The 25,869-nt window shown below is 45.2% G+C and overlaps 1 protein-coding gene across 2 annotated transcripts in view; it reads left to right on the forward strand.

Annotated features, from left to right (window-relative positions):
* LOC146834490 (ferric reductase 1-like) overlaps positions 1 to 25,869 on the forward strand; it is a 439,656-nt gene that overhangs the window by 376,446 nt on the left and 37,341 nt on the right. The window contains exon 15 of one of the 2 annotated variants that reach the window (XM_085601878.1): positions 24,337 to 24,395. The exons of the other annotated variant lie outside the window; for it this stretch is intronic. Coding sequence (XP_085458004.1) covers positions 24,337 to 24,395 — 59 coding nt within the window. The remainder of the gene's footprint in view (positions 1 to 24,336; positions 24,396 to 25,869) is intronic. 2 annotated transcript variants of the gene reach the window in all.

A 25,869-nucleotide genomic window follows, 5' to 3' on the forward strand; every position in this document is an offset into this window, starting at 1 on the left:
CCCTAGGGGTTGAGGTGGTCCTTGTGTTCCTTGAGGCTTTTCGGGTGCTGTCTGCCCCTGCGCGGTGTTGGGCAGTCTCCCTTGGTGGGGCTTAGGATATGCTGGCCTTTCCCTTCTTGTTCCTGTGACATGTCCCCTGATGGGGCTCTGTGTCTCTCTGGGTGGGGGGGTTCTCTCGCAAGCCCTCCTCCCTTCTGGGTATGGCATGTGTATCTATTCTACGTTATGGAATCTGCGGCTAGTAGTCTCTATCAGATGTACAAGTTACTTACCTTCAGTAACAATGTATCTGGTAGAGACAATTCTAGCCGCAGATTCCTTCACAACCCGCCCTTCCTCCCCGTTCTGCGAGAACCCTCTGATTGGGTTTCTGCAGTCGCCTCCCTCTGGGTTGCTTGTCTTCGTTTTCTTCTGGTCAGGCTTCCCTTTAGCTGGTTTCTCTCCAGCGTGAGGGTCTGCTTTTGCTCCTCCCTCTGTAGATTAGTGTTTCTGGTTCCCTACCCGTCTTCTTCGTTAGGGGTTCTTTTACCTGTCCTTTGGCCTCCTACTCCTTTCAGGGGTTGTGGCCCTCCTTGACAGTGTAGTCTGCGGATGGGTTACCTGTCCTTTGACCTCCAGATCCATTCAGGGGTTATGACCCTCCTTGACGCTGTGGTCTGCGGATGGATTTACAGTCCTTTGACTTCCTGCTCCTTTCCGAAGGTATGGCCATCCTTGGCTGTGTAGTCTGGGGATGACTTGCTGTTGCTCCTCTGTTCCGGGCATGTGACCCTTCCCTTTGTGGTTGTGCTTGCGGTCTCTCTCTATCTCTCTCTCTTGCTGCCACGGCATTTTCACATGCTTGTGCCTCCAGGATGGCTCTTGCCTTGGCTTGCAAGGTGGTTCCGCGGAGTGGTGCTTTGTGCTTTTCTTACTATGGCTTCGCTGCTCTGGTCTTCTGGTGCTTTACTGCCACTTGGTGTTTTCGCCTTGGCTTGCACAGTTGTTCCTCCGAGTGGTGCTCTGCTCTGGCCTGCTGTTATCGCCTTCTGGTGCTTGGTGCCGTCTGGTGATGTTTCTCACCTTTTGTTTTCTCTAATTTGTTCTCTCTAATTTGTTATCTGGTTTTTTCGCACACTGTTCCCATGCTCTTCTCAGTTTTGTGTGATGGCTCCACGTTGTGGCGCGGAAAAAGTCTTGGGGTGGGACCTTATGTGGCCTCGCTGACGTCACGCCCGCGGAGTACATCGGGCGGAGTCGCGAGGTGCCGCCCCCGGCGTGCAGAGATGCTGGGCAAGAAAGTTTTCCGGGTCCAGTCTCACACCAGGTGGATAATTCTACGTTAAGGAATCTGCGGCTAGAATCGTCTCTACCAGATACATCGTTACCGAAGGTAAGTAACTTGTACATTTTGACAATACAAGCAGTTATTATTCCTTTCTACAATTAATATTCAATATATCATCTCAAGTTATAGCTAGAATCCATTTCCCTCCTTCCTCATCGCCTACAGATATTTATCATGCATCTATCAAAATGTGCAATGTGCAAATAATGAATAATAAAGTGCAGTGCAAAACCATTTTACCATAATCAAGTTGTTATACTCAGACTTTCTAAGGGGGAGTACTAGTCCCTCATCCGTTCTAAATACATAGAATAAAATACAGTGCATAGCAGCTTTTACATACTAAAACATCATTAAACCGCTAACCGACGTTACTCATCCCACTTTGATCTAAAACACTGAGCCTTTTACGTTCAATCTTGTCCATAAATTTCCAAACTTCCAAAAATTTCCCAGTAGTTCCTACCCTTTTTGCATATGCTTCCTCGAAAATGTTAGTACGTTGCATTTTTCTATACCAATCTTGGTGGGTTGGGATTTACGCTGTCCTCCAGTTCTGAAGGATCAAGGAAATCGCTATGAATGCTTTCTCTCCTTTGGAGATTGGAGTATTCAAACTTTGCCTTTAAACCCAAACAATGCGATTTCTGACTCTGGTTTTAGTTTTCTCTGTAGACGTTCATTAAAAGCGGAGAACACTTCCTCCCAAAACTGGGTTAAAGACGGACATGTAAAGAAAATATGTATCAAGTCCCTCAGCCCCATTTGTTGACAACGAAAGCACTTTTCCACTACCTCTGGATACATCTTATGCAAGGTCCTCTTGTATAATAGGACATCCAACGTGATAAAAATGCCATTCTTTCAAAATTAGCAGCTCTTAATGTTTTATTACCATGCAATGAAATCTTCTGCCACTCTAATTCTGAAAAAGTACATTGAGTTTCTTAGGAGATTTTATCTAGAAACCTTGTTACTACAGGGCTTTCCATTCGATCTCGTAATAATCTATACCAATTTCCGACACCCCTTAGTTTAGCTCTAAAAAGGGCCGGTAATAGGGAGGCTGAAGCAATACTCAATGGAAAACAGAATTTCTTCACAAATTGAGTAATCTGGAGAAAGCCAAAAAAATACAAATTACAGCTGGTTCCCATCTAGCTTGAGTCTCCTGCCACTTTATACAACTCCCACCAACCACAAAATGAGCTAATTCCTTGAAGCCTTTACTTTCCCAAAAGCGTATCTGATTATTTCTAATATAAGGGCCCAGTGTTTTACACTCCGCAAGTTCCAAAAACTCAAATCCCCCTGTATTAGCCATTGTATGATAAAATGAACGTATTCTTTCCCCAAACCCCTGTAGTGTCTTATAACAAGTCTTTTTCGGAAGTTTGTCAGTTTTGTTTCTGCTTCCTGCACCATCTTATCCACAGAAACTATCCAACGCTTCCTTACCATCTAACATTCTAGCCATTAAATCCACAAAAGTTGCTTCATAGTAAGTTCGTATCTCTGGAAGTGCCAACCTCCTTGTTTGATATTGAGTTGATGCACTGGGAGTCTCACTCGTGATGCTTTTTTTTTGCAAATAAATTCCAATAAACTTCCAACTGTTAAAAAAATATGCAAAATAAATTTTTATGAGAACATTCGAGAATAGAAATGTTAATAATGGTAGGATGGACATTTTTATAAGAGCTACCCTACCGATACTTGTAAGTGGAAGAAGAGTCCATCTATCTAATACATTTCTAATCTTGGAGGTTATTGCTAAATAATTCAATTTAAAAAGTTCCTCATATCTATTTGAAACATAAATCCCTAAATAACGGATAGGAGCAGGAGATTGGGCTTGCTGTTGCAGAAACTCAGGCAGAATTTGACTACTTGCATTGACTAATAAAATTTCCGTTTTGTTATGAGTTAGCTCAATGGGAAAGGGTCCATTGAGGTTTTCGGGAGACTATGGCGAATCCCGCCTGTGCGTAGCCTCAGCTGACCATTACCCCGCCACGCGTTGGTGAATCTGCTGACCGTAGACCGTGGACCTGTGGGCTGTACGAGGCTGGTTGTTGCTGCCGTTTCTGTTTTGCTCTGAGAAAGTGCACCGCGGTTGGGATTGCTCTGCATGGGCTCAGTTTGCTCGTTGCTCCCTGGCTCCTTCAACGCATGCTGGGCACACACCGGGCTTCCTCTGTGGTAGGAGGCAGAGGGGGCACGTTTGGAAGCTGTACTTGGGAATCCGCTGCTGGGAGTGCAGCGAAGGACAGCACTTCTTGGATTCAAAGGCAGGTTGTGGCGTGCAAGGCATCAATTACAGACGGTAAGAGTTGAGAGAGTGTAGGCTGAAAATTAAATACAGCTAAATTAGATACAGCTGCACCTCTGTGCCTCTAACAAAGAAGTAAGCAGTAAAAACTCGAGGGAGTTGGATTCTTTCACCCTTTTTAGGATGTGACCGACCTTATTGGGGCTTTTTCTAAGAAGCTATCATAAGAAGGAGGGGAAAAAATAGCTGAAAAGCTGAACAGGAGGGGAGAAAGGAGGAAAAGAAAGGGTAGAACGGCTGGAAAAAACAAACTTTTTTTATTATTTTGTTTGGGAATTAGGCTGTGCTGTGTTGGGCTTAGTTTTAGAAACATTATTTTTACCAGGTTGGGGAAACATATAAAAATTACTAACGCACTGGCTCAACCAGATTCAAATATGGCGCATAAGTCTAAAATTTGAACAACACAGATGAAGATTGCCTCTGCGACGGCAAGAGCTGAGCGCATGCAAAAAGCGTGCCGGGGGTCAGTCCCAATTGCTAGCCCCATCAGTTCTGAAGAGGATGTCGTGGAGCATGGTGTAGGGAGGCAAGGGGCCACTAATCAGGAGAGGGCGGAAAATTCCAGCCAGGGCTGATGAACAACATTGTGCATCATCTGGCTCACCCAGGTTGGGAGAAAGCTTGATTAATAGCTCACCGGCATTGAATCAAGATGCAACGGCGAACCAGGAGAGCACTCAGGAAAACACCTCCAGTGCACCTCAGAGTAAAGTTAAGGAATATTCGTTATTTCTGAAATCAAAAGTGCCTTCACTCCCCCCTCAGCCTCCACTCCTTCTATTACATCAAGTTGCAGAACATGATGAGCAGGCTCAACCATGTCTTGCGTCGACTGCTCAGGAACTCCCTTTGCTTTTTAGACCTTTAGTGCGTCCTTCATCGTCATCGTCAACTGTTGTGGCGGATAGAAACTTACCAACAAGTCAACAACCACGGGCAGGATCAGTGGATCAATGTGTTGGTCAGCTTTTAGAGACTGGGTCAAGCTTTCAGTGTGATATAAAAGCTATGTTAAGTCTTATCCTTGATGAGATAAGGGAGATTAAAGCTACGCAAGCAACCGAGATAGCAGCACTTCAGGCACGCCTATCTAAAATTGAAGTAGTAGTCGGTTCTTATCCGGCAAGACTCCAAGATGCTGAATCAAGGATCTCTCTCCTGGAAGACCAGATGACCTCAATGCAGCAGCAGGCCTCAATAGATATGAAACAGAAAAACTTACTGGAAACTAAGCTAGAAGAGTTGAAGAACCATTCTCGTCGGTCAAATCTGTGGTTAGTAGGGGTCCCTGAAGGCTGTGAAGGGTCACAAACACTCCAGTGGGTCGAATCCTTCATCAAAAAAAATGTGCTCCACGAGTTTTCTGGTGACCTTACGATTACACACAGAGTCCCAGCACAGACATTCCCCAATTCAAAACTACCCAGAACAATTTAGGTCAATTTTGCGGACTATCGACTGAAGGAGCAGATTTTGACCAGAGCAATTCAGAAGAAACAATTCTCCACTCGGGAAGTTCCTAGTTGCCGCATCTTCACGGATATGAGTGCAGCAGTGGCATGTCGTCGGAAGGAGTTCATTAAGCTTCTCTACTAGTTTAAAGCACAGGGTGCTCAAGCGGCCATTTCTCAACAATCAAAATTGCGAGTTTTGGTTCAAGGCCAGTTTCACTTGTTTACAAGTCTTGATGAAGCACAGGAACTATTGCAGAAAATCCCTTCGGAAAAGTAAAGAGCTTGAACTGTCCGGCACGAAGGAAATCGTTTTTTTGCTGTTTTTGTCTTTTATCCATGGGGCGGGGTAGGGTAGTGGGTCACACTAGGGTGCAACAAAATGGCACCTGACTTAGGGGTTTCCCAAAGAGGGGAGGCAGGGGGTAAGGTGGGCTATTTCCCTTCTGCCAGGGGTAGGAAGGGTCACAGGAAGGTGGTGAGGGTTGAGGGGGAGGCAGGGCACAGGGTAGAGGGTGTTGGGAGGTAATTATAAAAAAAAGTGAGCAGAATTAGAGAAGAAACCTTAGTTATTAATGTAACTACGGGAGTAGATCAATGTGTAGGGGAGAAACAAAGGGCTACAATTGGTATGACTTTAGTTTTTTCGATCCAATATGGATTCTAATCTAAGGGTAGTATCGATAAATGTTAATGGAATATCTAATAGGAAAAAATATGGAGGGCTGATTAGATGGCTTACTTCTTTTTCTCCCCAGAATTTGTATCTTCAGGAGACCCATCTGAAAACAAATACACCCAAACTCTTTATACCTAAATACTATTCTAGAGCCTGCTTTGCTGCGACAGGGCTAGCAGTCAGGGGGGTAGTTATTTATTTTAGTCAAGGAACGAACTGTGAGATACATCAAGTAACAAGAGAACTTAAAGGGAGGTGGATCTGGGTCACTGCTAAGGTTAATGGGGCACTGTTTAATTTTGTAAATTATTATGCACCAATTAACGATGATCCAACAGCCCTTATAAAGATCAATGAGCTGGTTAGAGATGAGGAGGGCCTGATAGTGATAGGAGGAGATTTAAATTTCATTCACGAGCTGAAAAATGATACCTCCAATAAAGGGAAAAAACTGTTAAAACTAAGGACAAAAAGGATAATATGCTCCATGAAACAGGATTATCTTTTTATAGATCCATGGCGTGAGCTGCATTCAGGTGATATACAGTTCACTTGTTACTCCCAGCAGTCTAAGAAAGCTTCACGTATTGATTTTCTTTTTAATCCCTCGTTATATTAGTTGTGTTAAAGCTGAAATTAGAGCCAACTTCTTTTCAGATCACTCTTTGGTTAATATTGAAATGAGAATAGAGGCGGAGAGGCGGGAGAGATCCAGGTGGCAGATGGATCGGCTCCTCCTTACGAACCCTAAATGGCTAGAAGGTATGAAAGAATGGATTAAGACATTCTTTCGGGAGAATAAGGGTACGGGGACTCTTTTATCGATAGGGGGCCTTAAAGGCTACAGTAAGGGGCCAGATGATGGCCTTTTGGGCATTTCAATCTAAGATACGGAGGCAGCAAATAACTAAATTACAACAAGCTGTGGATCTTTCTTTAAAGCAGAGGGACAGTAGCAGGGGGGAGCATTCTGAATTGGAGCAACAATTCATCAGAACTAAACAGTTAAGGGAATTTTATTTTACTCTCGAAGAAATAACCAGCTCCCGGACGTACCAGCAGCATGTGTACGAGGAGAGTCAGTTAGTGGGAAAACTCATGACCTGGTCAAGCAAAACCAAGCAGAAGTCTATGATAATTTCAGAACTGATAGAACCAGAGTCAGGATTTTATTTTGGATAAGGAAAAAATGTCACAAATATTTTTGAAACATTATCGCAAGCTTTATTCAACTACGTTTATGGTTTCAAACGAGGCAATAACCCAATATTTGGGAGAATTTAATATTCCGCTTATGACAGTTGATCAGGGAGATGAAATATGTGCTGAAATCACCCTAAGCGAAAACAAGGGGGCCCTGGCTTCAATGCCGGGTGACAAGGTCTCAGGAAATTAAGGCCTAACCACAGAGTTTTACAAGGCATTTTCAGAAGAATTAACACCCTTTTTGTTGGAGCTATTCAATTTCATAAGAGTGGGAGGCGAAGTTCCCTCTTTTTTAAGGAGTCAACGATAGTACATTTGTTAAAAAAGATAAGTGCCCTAAAAAAGCCAACTCGTACAGACCAATCGTCTGTTGAATGTTGATTATAACATTGTAATGAAAATCTGGGCAAATCGTTTCTCCCCAATAGCTCAGAAGGTTATCCATAAAGATCAGACGGGGTTTGTCTCAGGCAGATATATGTCATCAAATACTGGGTTCCTTGTCCAAGCGCATGATTTTTTTAATTCAAACAAACTACCTGTCCTTATAATGACGGTCAATGCCGAAAAAGCATTTGACCTAGTTAATTGAGAAGCTTTTTTTTCAGTCCTTACAAAGGTTGGATTCCCAACGTAAATAACACAAATGTTGGCAAATCTATATCAAGGGGCTATCAAGGGACTCAGGCCCAGTTATTATAAATTCTCAGTTAGCAGGAAGAGTCGACATAAGGCGAGGAACCCGTCAGGGATGCCCCTATCCCCTGCTTTATTCGTATTTTTTATAGAACCTCTTGCTGCAAAAATTAGGACTAATATGCAGATACAAGCACCCTTGGAAAGAATGCCCAAATTAAAACTATTCACAGATAACATTATTCTCTACCTTAGACCAGAGGAATAGAATATCAGGACAGCTTTGACTGAATTTATGCAGTTCGAAGCTATCGGAAGGTATAAAATCAACCATAAGATTTATTTCACAATACTTAAAATATTGCAGCAGAGCTAAGATGGTTCAACTGTTGATATCCTTCCATGATGCCATTTGTTATAGACACTATTAGTTCATTGCTGAATGTGGACAATGCGGTACAGAGGCAGCGTGTCGTATTCTTTTTGGATACGGCTTCAGTATGGGACATAGTGGAAGCAATAGCTTGAAGCATATGTAAAGACTGGCTATGAGTTGCTTCATATTGCCTTTGTGCATGGAAAAGTGGAGATTTCTCACCCATACCGGCCTTTTAATGTGGGATGCCATGCATACACATATTATTGGTGATAATTGCTTACCCAAAAGTATTTAAGGTAATGTATGTCATTAAGGAAATGTTTAATTGTTATATTAGTTTACTTAAGTTTGTAATACAGCACTGTGTTCTGAAATCTTCATCTTTTTGGATACATTTTTGTATCTCTGTACTTCTGTCTCCATGAAGTGTATTTTGTATGGTGTTTATTTAATATACCAACAGTAATGGTAACCATCTTTTAAAATTTCATGTGTGTGCGTGCAGTGCACTAGTGGGTATTTCCAAGCTGTGTGTGTAGAATTGTGCATGAGGGTACCCTCTTAAGCAATGAAATTAATTGCTGAAGCATTCTCTACACCCTGAGTGATTTTGGACTTCCCAGGCAACAAGCTAGAAAGTAGAGGGCCAAACAAATAGCTATCCGCTTGGACACGAGTTATAATCTATTGCCTTCTAGTTTGCCCAGCAGATTAAGGTTTTAGCAGAATACTTATTGGATATTTACCATTTTATTAAGATAAATTATATTGTGTAAAGGAAGATTATTCCATGTATTCCCTGACTGGTATGCTTTTGGATCAGAGCCAAACATTATTATCCCAATTTATACAGCAGCTCGTTGAATGCATATATTTCAGATAATGTGTGAAATGTGAGTATATGCGGCCAATTCTCTTATCAGTTCTGGCACATGGGTTAGTGTTTCTTCATTGAGGCATGTGGCACAGCATATCCATATCTCATGTTTCATAAGGATGGGGCCGAGCTTCTACTTCACACACCTTGGCATTAACTTAGATCACATTTCAGATCCTTCCAAACCCAAATCAATTTAGAAAGAATTTAAACAGTTATTTTATTAACTGTCAATCCTGCATTTGCTAACTTGACATAGTTTGCCAACATGACATTTTTCATACTGATGTTCTAGACATCAGTGGGAAAGTAGGGATCATTGTGCACCACATAAACTTGAAATATAAAGAATAAATCGGAAATGTTAGACCTGTCATCGGTGGTGTGAACTTCCCCCAAACGTTTTGTCTTTACCCCTCCGGTTTTCTGAATGTAGTTTTTGTTGGCTTTGTGCACTTTACCACTACTGAAACAGTGCTGAAGTGCTCTCTCATTTTAGCTTACACCTGATTGGCACATTCAATTTACTTATACGTCCCTAGTATATGGTAGTGCATGTACCCAGGGCCTGTAAATTAAATGCTACCAGTAGCTCTTCAGCACTTATTGTACCACTCACTAAGTAGCCTTTAAAGCATGTCTCAGACCAGCCATTTCAGTCTGTAGTGCAGATGAAAAATTCAATTTCCAACTGGCAAAATAAACCTTTTGCAAGGCCTAAATCTTCCTTTTTAATTCATATGTCACCCCTAAAGAAGGTCTTAAACAGCACACATGGCTGAGTGGATTGACTTTAAAATTAGGACAAGTGTTTTTAGGTTTGACATGTCATAGTAGTGAAAAATTCCTAAATTATTTTTTCACTACTGGAAGGCCTATCTCTTCCGTAGGATGACATTGGATTCTTTTATTACATTTAATAAGTGCTATCTTTTGATTAGGAACAGGTAGGAATGTCATGTTTGGACACAAATGAATTGTAATTAAAGAAAATCTTTAATGTACATGTGTATGGTAAGTCACAATTTTGAAAATACCACTTTTAGAAAGTTGGCATTTTCCTGTCCTGGCCATTTGATGCCTACTGCCAGGGGCTGAGTAACATGACTGTGAATAGCTTAGCTGTAGTCCTTTGTGTATTTCTCTCAGACAGTGAGACAAAAGGGGACTTGTGGTTGGAAGGATGGGCCATCCTGCCAGGATAGTTGGGGTGGAGCTGTTTCTTGCCCAAGTGGCCCAATTATCCATTTGCCACACTGTCATACAGCAAATGTGATGTAGTCTAATATGATTTGTTTGCCATTGCATCAGTTTGCAATTTGCAGTCTAGCCAGATCTGTCTCAGGTTAGCCGCAGGACACATACAAAAAGGGAACACAATTTTAGTAACTCTAGAAAGGTGAATAAGGGTCACCAATTGAATATAGCAAAACCCAGCCTTGACTATATACTTTCCAAGAAACTACTTTACTTATTGTACTAAAACAGCTGCATCAATCTGAATCAGTTTGAATTGCATATTGTCTATTCCAAATGTTTCATCATTATATGAAAAATGATTTACAAGGCCCATGATATGTCTCCTATAATCCCATATATCTTTTCTTAAAGTATATTCATATTTTATACACTAAATGATGTATTTTACAAAAAGTCAACATTGTGCACTCAGTCCACTTTAGAAGTCGTAGAGATTTGTAATCCAACTCTAAGCTATAAGCACTCCTAATTGTCTAGCAAAGACAGTTTGTGGCAGAAGGTATATGGTGTCCAATACTGTATGGTTACTTTAGAATGTTTCAGCATATAAAGTTAAGCGCTTTAAATTCATAGGCTTATCCTAGTCACGTAGGAATCCAAAAGGCTAACCACAATGCAACCATTTCAGGATGGTAAATCATATTTAGTTTCACTGATAAGTAGTGGTGACAACAGTGCTGTTGTCCAGTACAATATATTTGAGGGTCTAGTAAGCAGTGAGGGTCTAGTAAGCATTTTTCATTAAGCAAGAATCACAAGCTTCTATCCAATTCTTTAAATTAAAAAGCACTACATTAAGAAGCAGAGCAGGAGAGCAATAATGGTGGATCTCTTGAGGTGTTGGATGGATATTATCGGCCACTATATAGGACTAATACATTATCCAGAGAAAGTGATGCTCTGAGATTCGCTTATTGACAACTGTCACAAGTTTACATAATGATGAAAACACTGACTGCAAGGAAGGGTTTACCACTTGGCTGTGTTTAAGCTAAACAGGCGAAAACTTTCACATGTGGAAGAAATAGCTAAAATATTGACACTTGTCTCTCTTACTGAGTAAGATACCACAGCAGGGTTAATTATGAACTAAAGCGCCACAGTCAAATGTTTTTAGGTAGATCGAAGTAAAGAAGCATAAATACAGAGAACCATCACCTTAGGCTTTCTAAACCAGACGTTTACAATTAATTAGGCTAGCACCATTTCCCAGAGAGGCATTGAACCAGAATGAAATAAATAAAGCCAGTGGTGTAGCGCAGATGGCACCACGTTTAGAATTTTAACTTTCGAGTAGTATAGTTGACAACTTTGTTTGGGCTAAAGAAATATCTATCAGGTATCGTGAATGTTCTATTTTGTTTTTGCTAAACAAATTTTAATTGATTTTACAGGAAATACCAGCCAATCATCATGATACCACAGTAACAAAGGATTACTTGCATTATTCTGGACAACCCAAAGGCCAAAGACATACATATTCAAAAAGGCGGATAATGGAGCATCCCCATCGAAATCAGACCATTCCCCCAACCACTTCCCCCAGACCATATGATATTTCTTGAGGCAGCCAAGTGCCATGTACAGTGTCTTCTCTTGTGTGGCGCACCAGTCCACTCCGGCCCGCCACTTCCTCACGGAGGGAGGGTCAGGACACTTCCAGGCAGAAGCTCTGTCTCTTTTGGCCACTACCATTGCCGTGGTGTAAAAGAGTTTTTCGTTCCTGGTCCCGCCCAACCCATCTGTGATGCCCAGCAGTGGGGGCTTGGGTCGTGTGGGATCCCCCACCCCAACACCTCAGTGAGTTCCTCCTCAATGTCGCCCCAGAAGCACGCCAGGCGTGGGCAAGTCCATACCTTGTGAAAGAAGTCGGCTGGCTCGCAACTGTACCTGTCACAGGAGGAGGTCGGTCCGAGTCCCGCGCGGTGTACTATCGCCGGCGTCAGGTAGGCAACATGCAGGAAATAAAGTTGTGTCAAACGCAATCTAGTGGAGGCAGTAACTGTCCTGGGGGCCATAAGGGCATCGCACCAGTCTTCCTCTTTCAAGGAACCCACCCATTCCTCCCATTGGGCCTGTAGCCGGTCAAGTTATGTTGGAGTGTTGTTAATGAGCGACCGGTAAATGCGGGAGACGCCCCCTCTCCCTAGGTCCCGCAGCATGATTTGTGCCTCGGGAGGGCTATGATCCGGGAGTTGTGTATCAGTCGTTAAGTGCACTTGAAGGGCGTGGCGCAGCTGCAATTATCTGTAAAACTGTGAGTGATGCATGGAGTGCCTAGTCCGGAGGTCCTGGAAGGAGCGCATGTGGTCGCCAACCCAAATGTCACCTAGTTGGGAAATGCCTATGAGGTCTCAGGACCGAAAGCCCTGTAGCCCGTTGACTTCTCTGAGCCAGGTACCCTGCCACAGGTGTGTGCACTGAGTCAGCGCGCGGGTCCATCCGGTGTGGCGCCGCGCGGCTTGCCAGGCCAGGAATACCGAACGTGTCCCTTCCGATAAGCGAGACGGGACAAGGGCCCCATACATCATCGACTGGAGGTTTGACAAGTCCAATTCACTGAGTTTCAGTCTGTATGCCGGATCCAACCATCCTCCGTTGATCCAGTCATGCAGGGAGAGCAGGCATGAGGCTAGATAATAAAAATATAGATGGGTCATCCCCAAGCCCCCATCAAAGGAAGGGATCCGACAAATGCCTAGGGCCAGTCGGGACCCACCATTCCCCAGAGCAATTTGGAAAGCAAGCTATCAAATTCCCAGGACCATGCTCTCGAAAAGTTAATGGGGGTGATTTGGAGCATGTAAAGGAATTTGGGAAGAATCATCATCTTAAACAGAGCGATTCTTCTCATGGGGTTCAACGGCAATGACTGCCATTTTGACAGATCCGCCTTGGCTTGCTTCACCAGGGGGGTAACGTTGAGGGCCCAGCTGAGTTCAGGGAGTAAAGGATTGGCGACGGAGTGATATAGTGGATTGCCAATCAAAACACTCCCTGGACATGTGGAGGGGAACTAAGACCGATTTCTCAGGATTGAGCCGGAGGCCCGACACCTGTTCAAAGGACCGGAGGATCTGGAGGCAGTGAGGGCCCGAACTGGCAGGGTTCGCCAAATAAATCAGGACGTCGTCCGCGTAAAGGGCGATTTTATGAACCTCCGTGTTGGGTCACTCCCAGCCCTGCACCCGCCCGCTGGAATGTATCCGGGCTGCCAGGGGTTCCATCACCAGGGCAAAGAGAAGTGGAGAGAGAGGGCATCACTGCCTCATTCTCCTGCAGATTGGAAAGGGTTACGACAGAGCACCGTTCATTAGGACCCGTGCCCTCGGTCGAGCGTATAGTAGTCGGACGAAACTGCGGAAGTGGGGACCAAAGCCCATCTTTGCCAGAACCTCGTCCAAGAACCCCCAGTCCACTGAGTCGAAGGCTTTCTCAAAGTCTACCAAGATGAGAGAGAGGTAGGGAGTGAGCAAGTTACAGTAAGCCAGAGCCGTGCAGAGCCTCCGCAAACAATGACGGGTGCCACATGCCGGCATGAACCCACATTGGTCCGGATGGACCACCGTACGTAAATGGGGCTTAAGACACTGGGCAAGTATTGTAGCGTACAACTTCAGCTCTATATTGATGAGGGAGATGGGACGATAGTCCGCGCTTTGAGGCGGGGGTGGTTGAGATTTAGGAAGGACCACAATGGTGGCCATGTCGGTTTCGAAGGGGAAGGAACCTTTCTCTATCACCTCCCTAAATAATTGGGCGAGATATGGAGTCAATGTTTCACGATACAGAGTGTAAAATTCCTGGAGGAGGCCGGTCCCAGCATCTTGCCGGACGAGACGAGGGAAATCGCGTCACCAATTTCTGCGGGGGTGATAGGACTGTCCAGATTGCCCTGAGCCGCTGAGTCCAATTGAGGGAGATGACAGACTCCAGCCTGCAACAAATCTGTAGGGGTTAGGGAGGGAATCCTGGCCGTGTAGAGCGGGCGATAGTACATCGCAAAAGCCTGGTCCAATGCCGCCCGGGGAATAACGCACCGAGCCGTCCTGGTCTGCAATTTCGGGAATTATGCGATTCGCTCTGGGGTAGGTGACTAGTCTGTGGAGGAGAGAGCCGTTCTTGTCTCTCCACCCGTACACTCTGGCGACAGAAGAGCGCCAGAGACGTTTGGCTGCGTCACGCGACAATTGGCAAATCTCCTCCCGAATGTGAGCAATAAGTCTCACATCGGAGGCGTCTGGGTTCAGGGCGTTGGATCGCTCGAGGCGCAAGGCCTGCGCTTCACGTGAGGTGAGCTGCTCCAGCTGCGCGCACCGCTGGGTTTTGAGTTGCCCCTTGGAAACTCCACGTATCGTTTCCTTGCCGGCCTCACAAAAGACGCCCGGGGAGGACACTGACCCCTCGTTTGTCTGGAAGTATTTTTTTAACTCCTGCCCCACCACCTCACGGAAGTCTTTGTCCTGGAGAAAACACGCATTCATTCTCCATGTTTGACGCATGGAGGCAGGAGGGGCACCCACAGTGAGTAGCACCGGAGAGTGGTCCGATATACCCCTAGGGAGGATAGCGACATCTTAAAGCAGGAGGCAGTTGGTCCAGGGAATGTAGATGGTGTCTATATGCGTGTGCGTGTGGTGCGCAGCTGTGGTGTGGGTGAGCTGTCTACACTGCGGGTGCCACACACGCCATGCATCGCAAAGACCCAGGAATTCAGCCCAGTCCGTTAGGCGTTTCACATGCGCCAGTCTGCCATGGGAAGAGGGCCCAGTCGTGTCAAGCGCAGGATAGGGAACCGCGTTGAAGTCACCCCCCAGGAAGATAGGGCCAGTGGGCCAGGAAGCCAGGAGTCCCGAAGCGGCAGCCAGGTTCGCAGTCATTCGTGATGGGGGAGAGTACAATGACTCCAAGTTAAGGGGTACTCCATTCAGGGAACCCGACAGGGTCACGAAGGTGCCCTGGTCGTCGTGGACAACTTGCGTCGCCACAAATGGAAGGGAGTGCTGCACCAAAATCGCAACCCCGCGGGACCCATGCACGAAGCCCGAGTACCTGACCCTGTTGTGCCCGTAACTCGATAAGAAAGGGCAGTGGTTACCCAGTAGGTGTGTTTCTTGCAGCATCAGGACCTCCACCCCCTGCTGCTGCGCGTATCGAAGAACCGCCGATCCCTTGAGGCGGTCAAGGAGACCATTGACATTCCAGGACAGGAGGCGCAAGGATATACCCTGCTGTAACATAACTGTCAACCTAGTGGACTGTCTCGAGGTGGAGGGATGCCCTGGAGTGGAGCTCGGCCCAGGGCGCTAGCGCCGGGATGCGTGATTGGGTCCCAGATACCATGAATCATGTCTCTTAATGCCAGAGACGGGGCGTCCTGTGAGTGCTGGTGTGAAACAAAAGGACAGCAAGAAACCAAAAGCAAAAACCATGGGACAACGGTCCCCCCGTTCGCCCTACCCCCACCCTATACGTCAGGAACAGAAGCATCTGTCGCCCTAACAGTAACAACAGTACAGAACCAAACTACAATGCTTGGGATCGAACAAGGGGTGGAGGACCCCTCCTCATGACAGGATGTCCATAAACCAGTCCAAGAAGAGAGAGAGCAGAGTAAGCCGGCCCGTGCCTCTGGCCGCGGAGCCAGGCCCGGCGGGCAGAAGCAGGATTCAGACTGGGCCACGGAGCAGTGTTGGGCTACGAGAAAGGTCGGTGTCTGGAAGATCAGGCATGGAGGAGGTTGGTGAGGACCCCCCACGGCCCAGGTGGCCAGACGAGCCGGAACGTCGCACAGTCTGGAGGCCATCCCGGGGCGGCCCAGTCACTTGGAAGGGATTCAACGGAGAGTCAGAGCGGGTCCTCCTATGCCCACGGCGCCTATGTGAGCGGTTGCGCTGGGGCCCTGGTCTAGCTAACCAGTGCGATCAAGCAGATCCACCCCACCGTCCTGGAGAGGAATCTGATAATGGGGCCGAATGGGACACTCCTCCATGGCCCAGGACCATGCATCCACCGGAGAGTCAAAGAACAAGGTTTTGTTGGCGAACACCACTCGCAGACGACCTGGGAAGAGGAGGCGATACTGGATATTGAGGGCTCTGAGCTTCTGTTTGACCTCTCCAAACAAGCGGCGTTGACCCTGGACTTCCCGAGTGTAGTTTGGAAAGATCAGGATCGAGTGATTTTCGTAGGGGAGGCGTTGATGCTTGCGGGCCTCGGTCAAGATGGAGTCGCGGTCTTTATAATTGAGGATTTTCATTATGATCGGACATGGCGGTGCCCCTGACGGGGACCTCGGGGCAAGGGATCGGTGCGCTCTTTCTATTACGAACCAAGGAGAGAGAGAGCCCTCTGGGAGCCAGGATCTCAGCCATTTCTCAATGAATTCAGTGGGGTGGCCCTGCTCTGCCCCCTCCGGGAACCACACTAGGCGGAAGTTGTTGCAGCGCGATCTGTTTTCGGCATCCTCGGCACTCTGGTGCAGCTCCTGGGTGTGTGCCTGGAGGCGCGCCACCTGCCCCTTAAGCTGTTGAACGTCGTCTTCCACTGATGATATATGGGATTCAGTCTCTGTGATCCGGGCCGTGGTGTTTTGGGTGAGGGTCATGTCCACCCGGATCTCCGCAATCTTCCCCTCCACCGAGGAATGCGAGGTATGGATGGCCTGCAGGATGGTGGGTAGGTCTGAAGCCGGTGGTGCGTCCCTTTTGGCAGCGCACCCCCGTAGCCCCATTGTCCGTAGTTGTGAAGCGATCCATTTTGATCTGGGTAGCCGGGGTCTCAGCTGGTCCGTTCCAGCCCATGGCGGCACCCCGTGGGGCAGGGGGAGGACCCCTCCAAGAGACTCGAGGCATGGATGTCACAGGGGGCCACCGGACTGCCCAGGAGGCCGGGGCTAAGGATGACGGGTGACCCAAGGCGGAGGCAGCTGCCCTTGTAAACAGTCCGCAGCCTGACCAAGGCAGACAATGTGGAGACACCCGGTGTGGTGGTGGAGGATGAGGCCCAAAGGCGAAGGCAGGTCTCCGGGGAGGCTGCCGGATGCAGCTCACCGAGGGAGGCCCTCATGCCGCTCGATAACGCAACCCAACACCCCTTGTCGCTGCCACACTCTCTCAGAAGGGAAGGCGCCGATCCCAGTATCAGGATGAGCCCAAAAAGTCGTAGGCCCGGTGGGTCCAGTGCCCACCGCAGGGTCACCACTGCCGCCCGGTGAAGCGGCTGACACCACCCGATCTCCCGAGCCCAGGACACACACGAGGTCTGAACTAGGGAGTCCAAAGGAGGGCCACACAAGACCAGGCCCCGTCCCCAAGGATAGGATTCAGGCAAGCAGCCCGGGACGATGCCAAGTGTCAGTAACCTTCTCTCAAGCTCCGCGACAGCCCAGGAGAAAGGATGGCCATGAGGCAGAACCTCGGCCGCGGCTGACCACCCCCGGTCCCCAGGTCGAGCGGGTGAGCGCAGTGTCACTGGTGGAGCAAGAGGAGCGTAGGCCCGGGGAACCCCCACCGCTGCTCAAAGATACCACTGCGTCACCCCCTGCCCCAGGGCCAGAGGGGCCGCACCATATAGACGGAGCCGTGCCGGAGTCAGGACCCACAAAGCCCAGGGGGGGAGAAAAACACCAGCAGAGGGGGCCCCCTCCCAACGACCACGGGACCCACTCCTGTGGCCGGGACTCACCGCCAAAGTGGTGCAAAGCAGCGTTTGCCCCCCAGATCCTGGTCCTCTCCTCCGGCGGCTGGCTACAGCGACGGTGCACACGGGCACGGGCAGAGGGGGGCTTGGGTGGCTCAGACACCGGCCCCAGTTGAATATAGGATTCCTCGCCGCTTAGGCCGCCACCACATGGCCAGCCGTCTCACCGCGCGAAAACAGTGGCCGAAGGGTGCGTTGCGCCACGGGGACCCCAGGAGATGACATCAATGATGTCCGGCGAGGAGGGCCTGCCTGACGGCTCCCGCCGCCCCAGTCGGCCCTGTCAGCAGGCCCGGACGGGCCCTCAACCACGTATCTGCAGAAAAGTGCCCCCGGGGGGGCCAGCAGCATTCTTGGCACACAGCGCACCACCGGACCTCCTCTGTCGTGGAGAGCGCCCTTCAGTACCTCCTCTCCGCACAGGCCTCAAAGGAGCTCAATGGATCAAAGAGCTGCGGCGCTCGCCGATCAGCGAGGGTGGCCCGCCATCTTGGGGGCCAAGGTCCGTCGATCACACAATCCGCCTCGTAAAGGCCTCCCTCTGACGAAAATCGACTGCAAAGGTTGCAACCAGGTTTTTGACAGGCACCCAGTCGGCAAAAAGATAGCTGGATGGCTCTCTCCTTGGGCGGATAGCGAGCGGATGGCGGAGGGGTCAGTGAGCGCACTCAAGGTGCGACCGCCATCTTAGTTCGGCAAGCCAGGCCTTAGAACGTTCTGTTTTTTCAAATCTTTTTATGAAATATGCTATTATTCAAAATAATAAGACTTAAAAATGCCTCAATATTAATGTTCATCTGTTCATCACTCTTTTATCTTTAATTAATGCTTCCTACAATGTCCCAAAGAATAATTGACTGCCAAAACATTCATACTGATGACCAGTACGCCAATATGCATAATAGTCCTAAATTTTTTTTTCATATCTTTCAATCACGTTCAGATTTTTGGAGTATACGTTTCATCTAAGAATGCTTCGGCATCATCATATCTCTTTAGCTCCTTCCCTTTTTTGGCAAGTGCTTATAAATTATTTGTCTCTCAGGATTCAAAAAAAGTAACAGTATATGTTTCTTCTTCACCAGGGTGATGTGGTAGATAGACAGTACGTATTCCAAACCATTTGTGAGCACCAGAACAAAATTATCCTGTATAATTGAAACCAGAAGAACTCTTTCAGGAAAAGGAACAGGTGACTAAGAGTTTACTAGAGCGCTTTTTAAAAGATATGGGATAAATATTTTTTACAAGGAATACCCACTACCATACACAATGTTTAAAGACAAATTTAAGATACATAGCCTCATAAAAGTCTGCTTTTGACCTCATTCCCCTCTTTTGTCACATAATTTACTGGTGACCTACATTATCTTCATAATATTGAACAGGTGGTGCTGTTAGGATTGTATAATACTTCATAGGGAGGGGCTTTCATGGAGTTGGGGCAGAATTTCAAAAGTCAAACTGCTGACAGTGCTGTGGTCTGTGGAGGCGGGCCAGGCCGTTCAAAACCAACACTCCTTGCTCGCAGGGCATGCATTCACAGAGTTGGGGCAGGACTTCAAAGCCCACAGTGCACATAATGCTGTGATCTGTGAAGACAGGGCCTGGCCCCGTCAAAACCAATGCTTCTTGCTGGCGGCGTGGTAAGCGCTTTCACGGATTTTGAGCAGGACATCAAAGCCCGCACTGCCCATAGTGCTGTGATCTATAGGGGCGGGGCCAGGCCCTTATAAAATGATGGGGCATATTATCAAGACAGGCGATAAAATTATCACCGCTTTAGCTGCAGAAAACTGCCGCTATAACGGCGATAATGGGCTTGATAATATGCTCTATGGAATTTCAATTGAAGCTCAGGTTAGATGTCCTTCCCATCTAACATGGGCTTCAATTGGAATTCCATAGAGCATATTATCAAGCCCATTATCGCCGTTTTTGAGGCAGTTTTATGCCGCTAAAGCGGCGATTATTGTATCGCCTGTCTTGATAATATGCCCTATTGTTTTTTTCCCGCAGCATGCAAGGTGCCTGCGTTGTACGCGGGATTGTTTTTTTGAAGGAAGGAGTACCTGTCTGCATAAAATCAATCCTCTGGGGCATGTTCCTCTTCTATGTGTACTGCACATTGCAGCATGCATAGAAAGTCGGAGAAATAAAGATATTTCTCCATGTTACGCCTCACCTGGGGAGGCGTAGGTTTTTGACGCATTCCCAAGTTTACCAGTAATGGTAAATCTGGGAATGCACCCAAATCCATGGCTGGATGTGTGGGAACATCCATGCTCCACCCATGGAAAGCCTTCCCAGGACAGAGTAACGCAACACAGTGATTTGCACTGCGTTGCGTTATTATAGATTTATCAAGCCACGCAAGGCCACGAGAGATGTCCTTGTGTGGCTCGATAAATCTAACTTGAGTTGCATTGCTCTTGCACCATGTTGCGTGGTGCAAGAGAGACGCAACTCTCTGATAAATATGCCCCTTAGACCACAAATCTACCTCATTATTTGAACTTTTTTTTGACAAAACTAAGATATGAGATTGTGCCAATTAACAGTTTATGTATTCGATGGGGAGAGAAATTCTGCTCTAGCACTATATGCCCGTGTTGCAGATCTGAGACTGAACGGCTTTATAACTTGCTTTTCCATTGCAATGCTTATGAAGCCCCCTGGAAGAGATGGATTAAGCCAATCGGTCGCCTTTTATGGATCAGATAATGCGAAACAGCTCTGAGAATCTTAAGAAGGAGCACAGATGATGTCATTCTTATCAGCGTCTCAAAATGTTTATCCTCTTTGTGGGTTATACATTAACAAAAAAATCTGACAGTTCCGAGCAATCTTGTACATTTTTTACGTGTAACGTTTTCAACTGAATTTTGTAACTAATAGTATTTATCACTGAACATTTTCTATGTGCAATAATCTAGATTAAATCCTTGTATTCCAGTATGAAAAATAGGCTGACCTGATCTACAAGTGACCAAGCTGACATAATTTGTAATCACCAGATTCATTATAAAGGCAGAAAAGCTTGGCTTTGGACCAAGCAGTGGTGGCCAACAAGGATGGTCCCTGTAGGTGGAAGGTCTAGCAGGACACTTTCGAATGTAAATGATCTGCACTCATCCAGCACTCAACGGTTGTGAGATAGTCATATATCAGTGTAGCAGAAGAACCACACCCCTTGAGTCTTTATCACAACCTGGGTGTCATCATCATGTCCATGCACTAAATGGCACCAACCTACTAGGCAAGCTTTGTTTAAAGAATGCACAGCTTAAGAAAAGATGGACATAGAAAATGCACCTGATAACCTTAAACCCCTGCTTGCTGAATTCATAAATATAATAAATATAAGGACATATACATGCCAGCTTTCATAAATCCTACATCAACTCATTAGGCTTACACATGAAAAGAAATATGTACATGTAATTTATAAGATTTGCCATGAAAATGAATCAAATGTGAAAATCAGAAAGCCCAATTGATGTAGATTGAATTATAAAAACAAAGATTGTTCATGAATACATAAGAAAAGTGAAAAACAAAAACAAGTAAGCAAGCTATGAAGCATGGTTATCTCACAGACCAGTAGCAGAACAAGAATTGGCAAGCAAAATGGTGAGAACGTATGATTTGTCCGCAAATTTCTATGTTATATGATATCCAGATTTTCAAAAGCCATACAATATACGTTCTTAGAATGATTGTTCTGAACATTCTCAAACTGAATATTTAATATTTTTCCCATGCGTGCCCACTCACCTTGAGATCCCCCCTTTAAATCAATAGAAAAATCTCTGTCTCATCCGTTATAGTACACTTAGATATGTCCTTTATATCGCAGTGACCATAGAACTGTTCTCCTTTAAGAGTGCTCTCCATCATTAACACAATACAAAAATTGGTAAAGAATTAGCTTTAATTAATTCCCGTTATGATTTTCCTTCATTTAAATAGTAAAACTATGTAGTGTTATTACTATGTTATTGTGCATTCCATGGTTTGGAACTTGGTATGGGTTGGTAATAGCAAGTCTGATAAATACAGTACCCAATGTTGTTCATAATTATCACCGGCAGTATTAGCCTCTGGAAAAAAGCACACTATTTCAGGAGGCAAAGTATCTGCATTAAAGAACGCCCCAGAGAGAAACAGTATTTTATTTCCATTTAACTCATCCAACGAAATGAGATTACAGATTGCTTCCCTCCTCAACCCAAGATTCCAGAAAAAGGAGTAGTTTAACAGAATCATAGGGTGTAACAACAGTATGGATGAGCATTACCATTTATTCTCCATGCACATAGGCCATTGGTAGCCATGGTATTCCCCAGTGGTGGTCCCTCACAACCTTCCCTTTGGGCAGTGGGATCCAGGTGGCCCAATCTCACAATGGGGGAGCCATAGGTGAATCCCCATTGAATAAGACATCCTAAGTGATTTGTGTCCTTGATCACTTCCCATGCTAATTGGCAATCCTGACTGGGTGGTTATTGCTGCTTTTGGTAGCACTGGTATACACCATTCCATATGAAATGTGAAGAAGAGGAAAGTGTAGTTCTGGAGGTGCATGAAATAGAATGCATCTCCCTGTGCTCCCACTGAGTTAATTGTATGGGGGCACCTCTTCCATCCACTTGTGTTCAGCCATTGATTTTAAGGCACTTAACGTTGACACACCGCAATATCCAAGAGAATAGTGGTGCTTCTGAAGAAAAAGAATACCTCCAACTCTCTAACCAATATGGTAAGTGTATTGCATTTTGGAGCACGAAATGGTGGCCACCAACAGCCATGCTCTCCCTACAACATTTAGGGTATTGTTGTGGGTGCTGTCCCAGAAAAATTGAACCCCAGATAACCACACCGAAGAGTAGACTAGCGACAAATGGAGGAGGTGTCTGGAAACAGTGAAGCAAACTCCCCCACAGTCTAGTGGAACCTTAACATGTAGCTCTAAGCAAAATAGAGATAAAGAAAGAGGTCAGTGTTTGCAACTGAGGTGGACACTGTAGAAATGATTCTACATGTGATGGACTTTGGATGACAGGGGGTTGCCTTAGATAGAGGATGAGACATGTTCTGTGGTGAAAATTAAGAAGAGATTAAATGAAACAGCATATCTCACCCTGGTCAAGTGAAGGCCACAGAGAGTGGAGGTGTTAGCTTGGATTGGACAGAAGTTGAAATGAAATGATAACTCACAGCACTACGTAGCAAGTTGTATAATGTGAGAAGACAAGTAACTTGGAAAGGTAATGAGAGTCTTGGAAGCAATGAACCACAAACTGAAACAACATCAAAGTGGGGTCCATCTGGATGCCACTAAAATGATAAACACATCAGAGGCACTGCAGAAGGAACGCAAATCACTATCTTTCAGAGTAAAAACGCTGCATAACATGAGAATCCAGGATATCGATTGTGAGCAGAAACTGCCAAACCCATGCAACTTTGTAGCTAGTTGTCTGACTGATTACCTGGGATAGAAAAGACTGGTAGCATACATTTGATATCAACTGAAAAGAAAAATGAATGAGGATAAAATGCACATGCATATGTAGGTTTGATCCTATCCATTGGTTGCCGCAATAAAATTGATAAGGAATTAACGAGGAAAAGTTCAGGCACTATAATAGGATCTCCAAAATGAAGAAAACAATAATCCTTCTGTTCTCTGAAATTGCATGTGAGATAATATGCAGGTGAATACAATAAAATACAAATTTCTGACCCAAGGAATGAAAACTGGACTTTTTTGCCCATGAAATTATGGCTGGCATGAAGCTGCAGTCTTTTACATTCTGTCTCGGTACAAGCAGAAGAGAGACAGCATGGAAGTGAAGAAGGTAGGAGTGAGAAAAAGAGGAGACTAGACCGTGTCCACCCCTCTCATAGTAAGAAGGAAAGCTCAGTTTTACATTTCATACACAGAAAGAAACAAGGCTGGACAGATGTTTCTAAGAATGACATTTAGGGTGACCAGTTCGTGTTTAACAAGTGGGAATATTTTCCACCATTTCATTTGATAGGTGCTTTTCAACCTAAATAATGCTCCGTGGTAGTTCTATACTTTTTTTCTGGAACCTGAAAAAAAATATGAAGTAGTGTAGCATTGCCCAGAGCCCAACACGAATGCCATAAGCTCCGTAAATGCCTTTGTGTCATTGGCCTCTATGACATTACTGGCAAAAGCTGCTTCCTAACTTCCATTTTCCTGCTATCTGACAAAGTAGCGTGTGTGAGATGAAGAAAAACTGTCTTACCACATCAGTTTTAGAAAATCCAATAAATGTTATCATTGAATGAGTTTTTCGGTTTTCATAAGGAAGCTATGTATATATATATATGTGTATATATATATATATATATATATATATATATATATATATAAAGTATGGAATATTTTGTTCCTTTAATGTAAGAAATATTAGGTCTAATCCATACGTGTTGTTTCATTTTGTTAACAGGAGGTTCATTTTTAACTGGGGACATTCTCTGAATGCATTAGTGATAAAGGTTCTTGCAGGTAAGCACCTCCTTATTGATTGTGAATGAATAGGCCACATTACAACGCATGCGATACATTGCATGCCAATACAACACAAGTCGTTACAACGACTTGCTGTAGGGGGCGCTGGATGTTGTAATAGTATAATTTACTATTCCAACTCCAGTCTGTGCAACAGTAGGGAAGGTGTTGGATTTTTAATCCAACACCTTCTGCCCCCTAGAGTAAGTCGCTGTAACGACTTGCGTTGTAATGGTTTACGATGTAACAATGCAAGTCGTTGTAACAATGTTTCCAATTGTGAATTGATTGTTCTTACTCTAAAAAGGTTCAAAGCTATTTGTGAAAGATTAATTATATATGCCTGTTTTTTTTCATCAGTGAATTAATTCGAAAGTTCTAGATCAAAAAGACTGTTTGTATACCTCTCTTCCTTTCATCTTCACTCCTGCAAACACTTTTATCCATCTCTTTTCTCTTTCTCTTTCTGAACTCATTATGAATTCACTTTTGGCTTTTACGCTCAGCTTTCATAGATAAGGTCTCCCACTACCTAGCGTCATCAACATAACAAGTGTCCGAAATATAGGGTAAGAAGTCTCCTTCTCCCTCATTTAATTTGAAGGATCACAATAGCCTGTTAGGAGGAGAATTGGGAAGGAAGTTGATAGCCGCATGTAAATGACATTTGCACGGTCTAAAACCAAGGCATTGTTGGATAGATGAATGTTAGAATTTCCTACATAAAAATAGCATCATGTCCTAAATATTCTTCACAAAACTTTTGCTGCTATATTATAGACAATATTTAGCACTAGATATATATGTGAGACAATATTCTGCAAATTATATTAAGGTACCTCAACTGATGGGTTCCAGGGTGATGTAGATAATGATACCCTTGGCTACAAGAGCACCTTAAGTAGAAATGTCAAGAGAGCTGAGTTATGATTGGGACATGTATATGGTGTCCCATGTTAAAGAAAGCATTTCAGGTATAGGTTTGGATGAAAGGCATCGCAGAGATGAATACTATTTTGCATTCGGAGATATCCTTAGCTCTGAGGATAGATCAACTTGCAGAATCCTCCAGCTGTAGGATTAGGGGATGCTAATTTACTAACATTTTGCTCTGGGTTTGCATCACTAAAGTGATGCAGACTATTAAATGAAAATGCTTATTTTATACTAACTTTCCAGCACAAAACTTTATTTGTGATGAAAAGTAGTCCTAAAGTAATACAAATTGGCGCTAGTGCTGCTTTGCATCACGTGGGCATGCCACGGGTTGTACATAGGAATTCCCATGCAACCACCAATGGGTTTTGATGCAAAGCCCTCTCTACTAACTTAACACAGCTTTACACAAACATGTAACTCCTTTTTCAGACATTTACATTTTCCAAATGTTAGAAATGGGGTCTCTAGTATGCAGAGGTTTGCACCCTGTCCAAGTAGGGACCACCACTTAATTCAGGGTAAGTCAAATACA

This window comes from Triturus cristatus, chromosome 4_2 (genome assembly GCF_964204655.1).
Source record: "Triturus cristatus chromosome 4_2, aTriCri1.1, whole genome shotgun sequence".
Classification (NCBI taxonomy): Eukaryota; Metazoa; Chordata; class Amphibia; order Caudata; family Salamandridae; genus Triturus; species Triturus cristatus.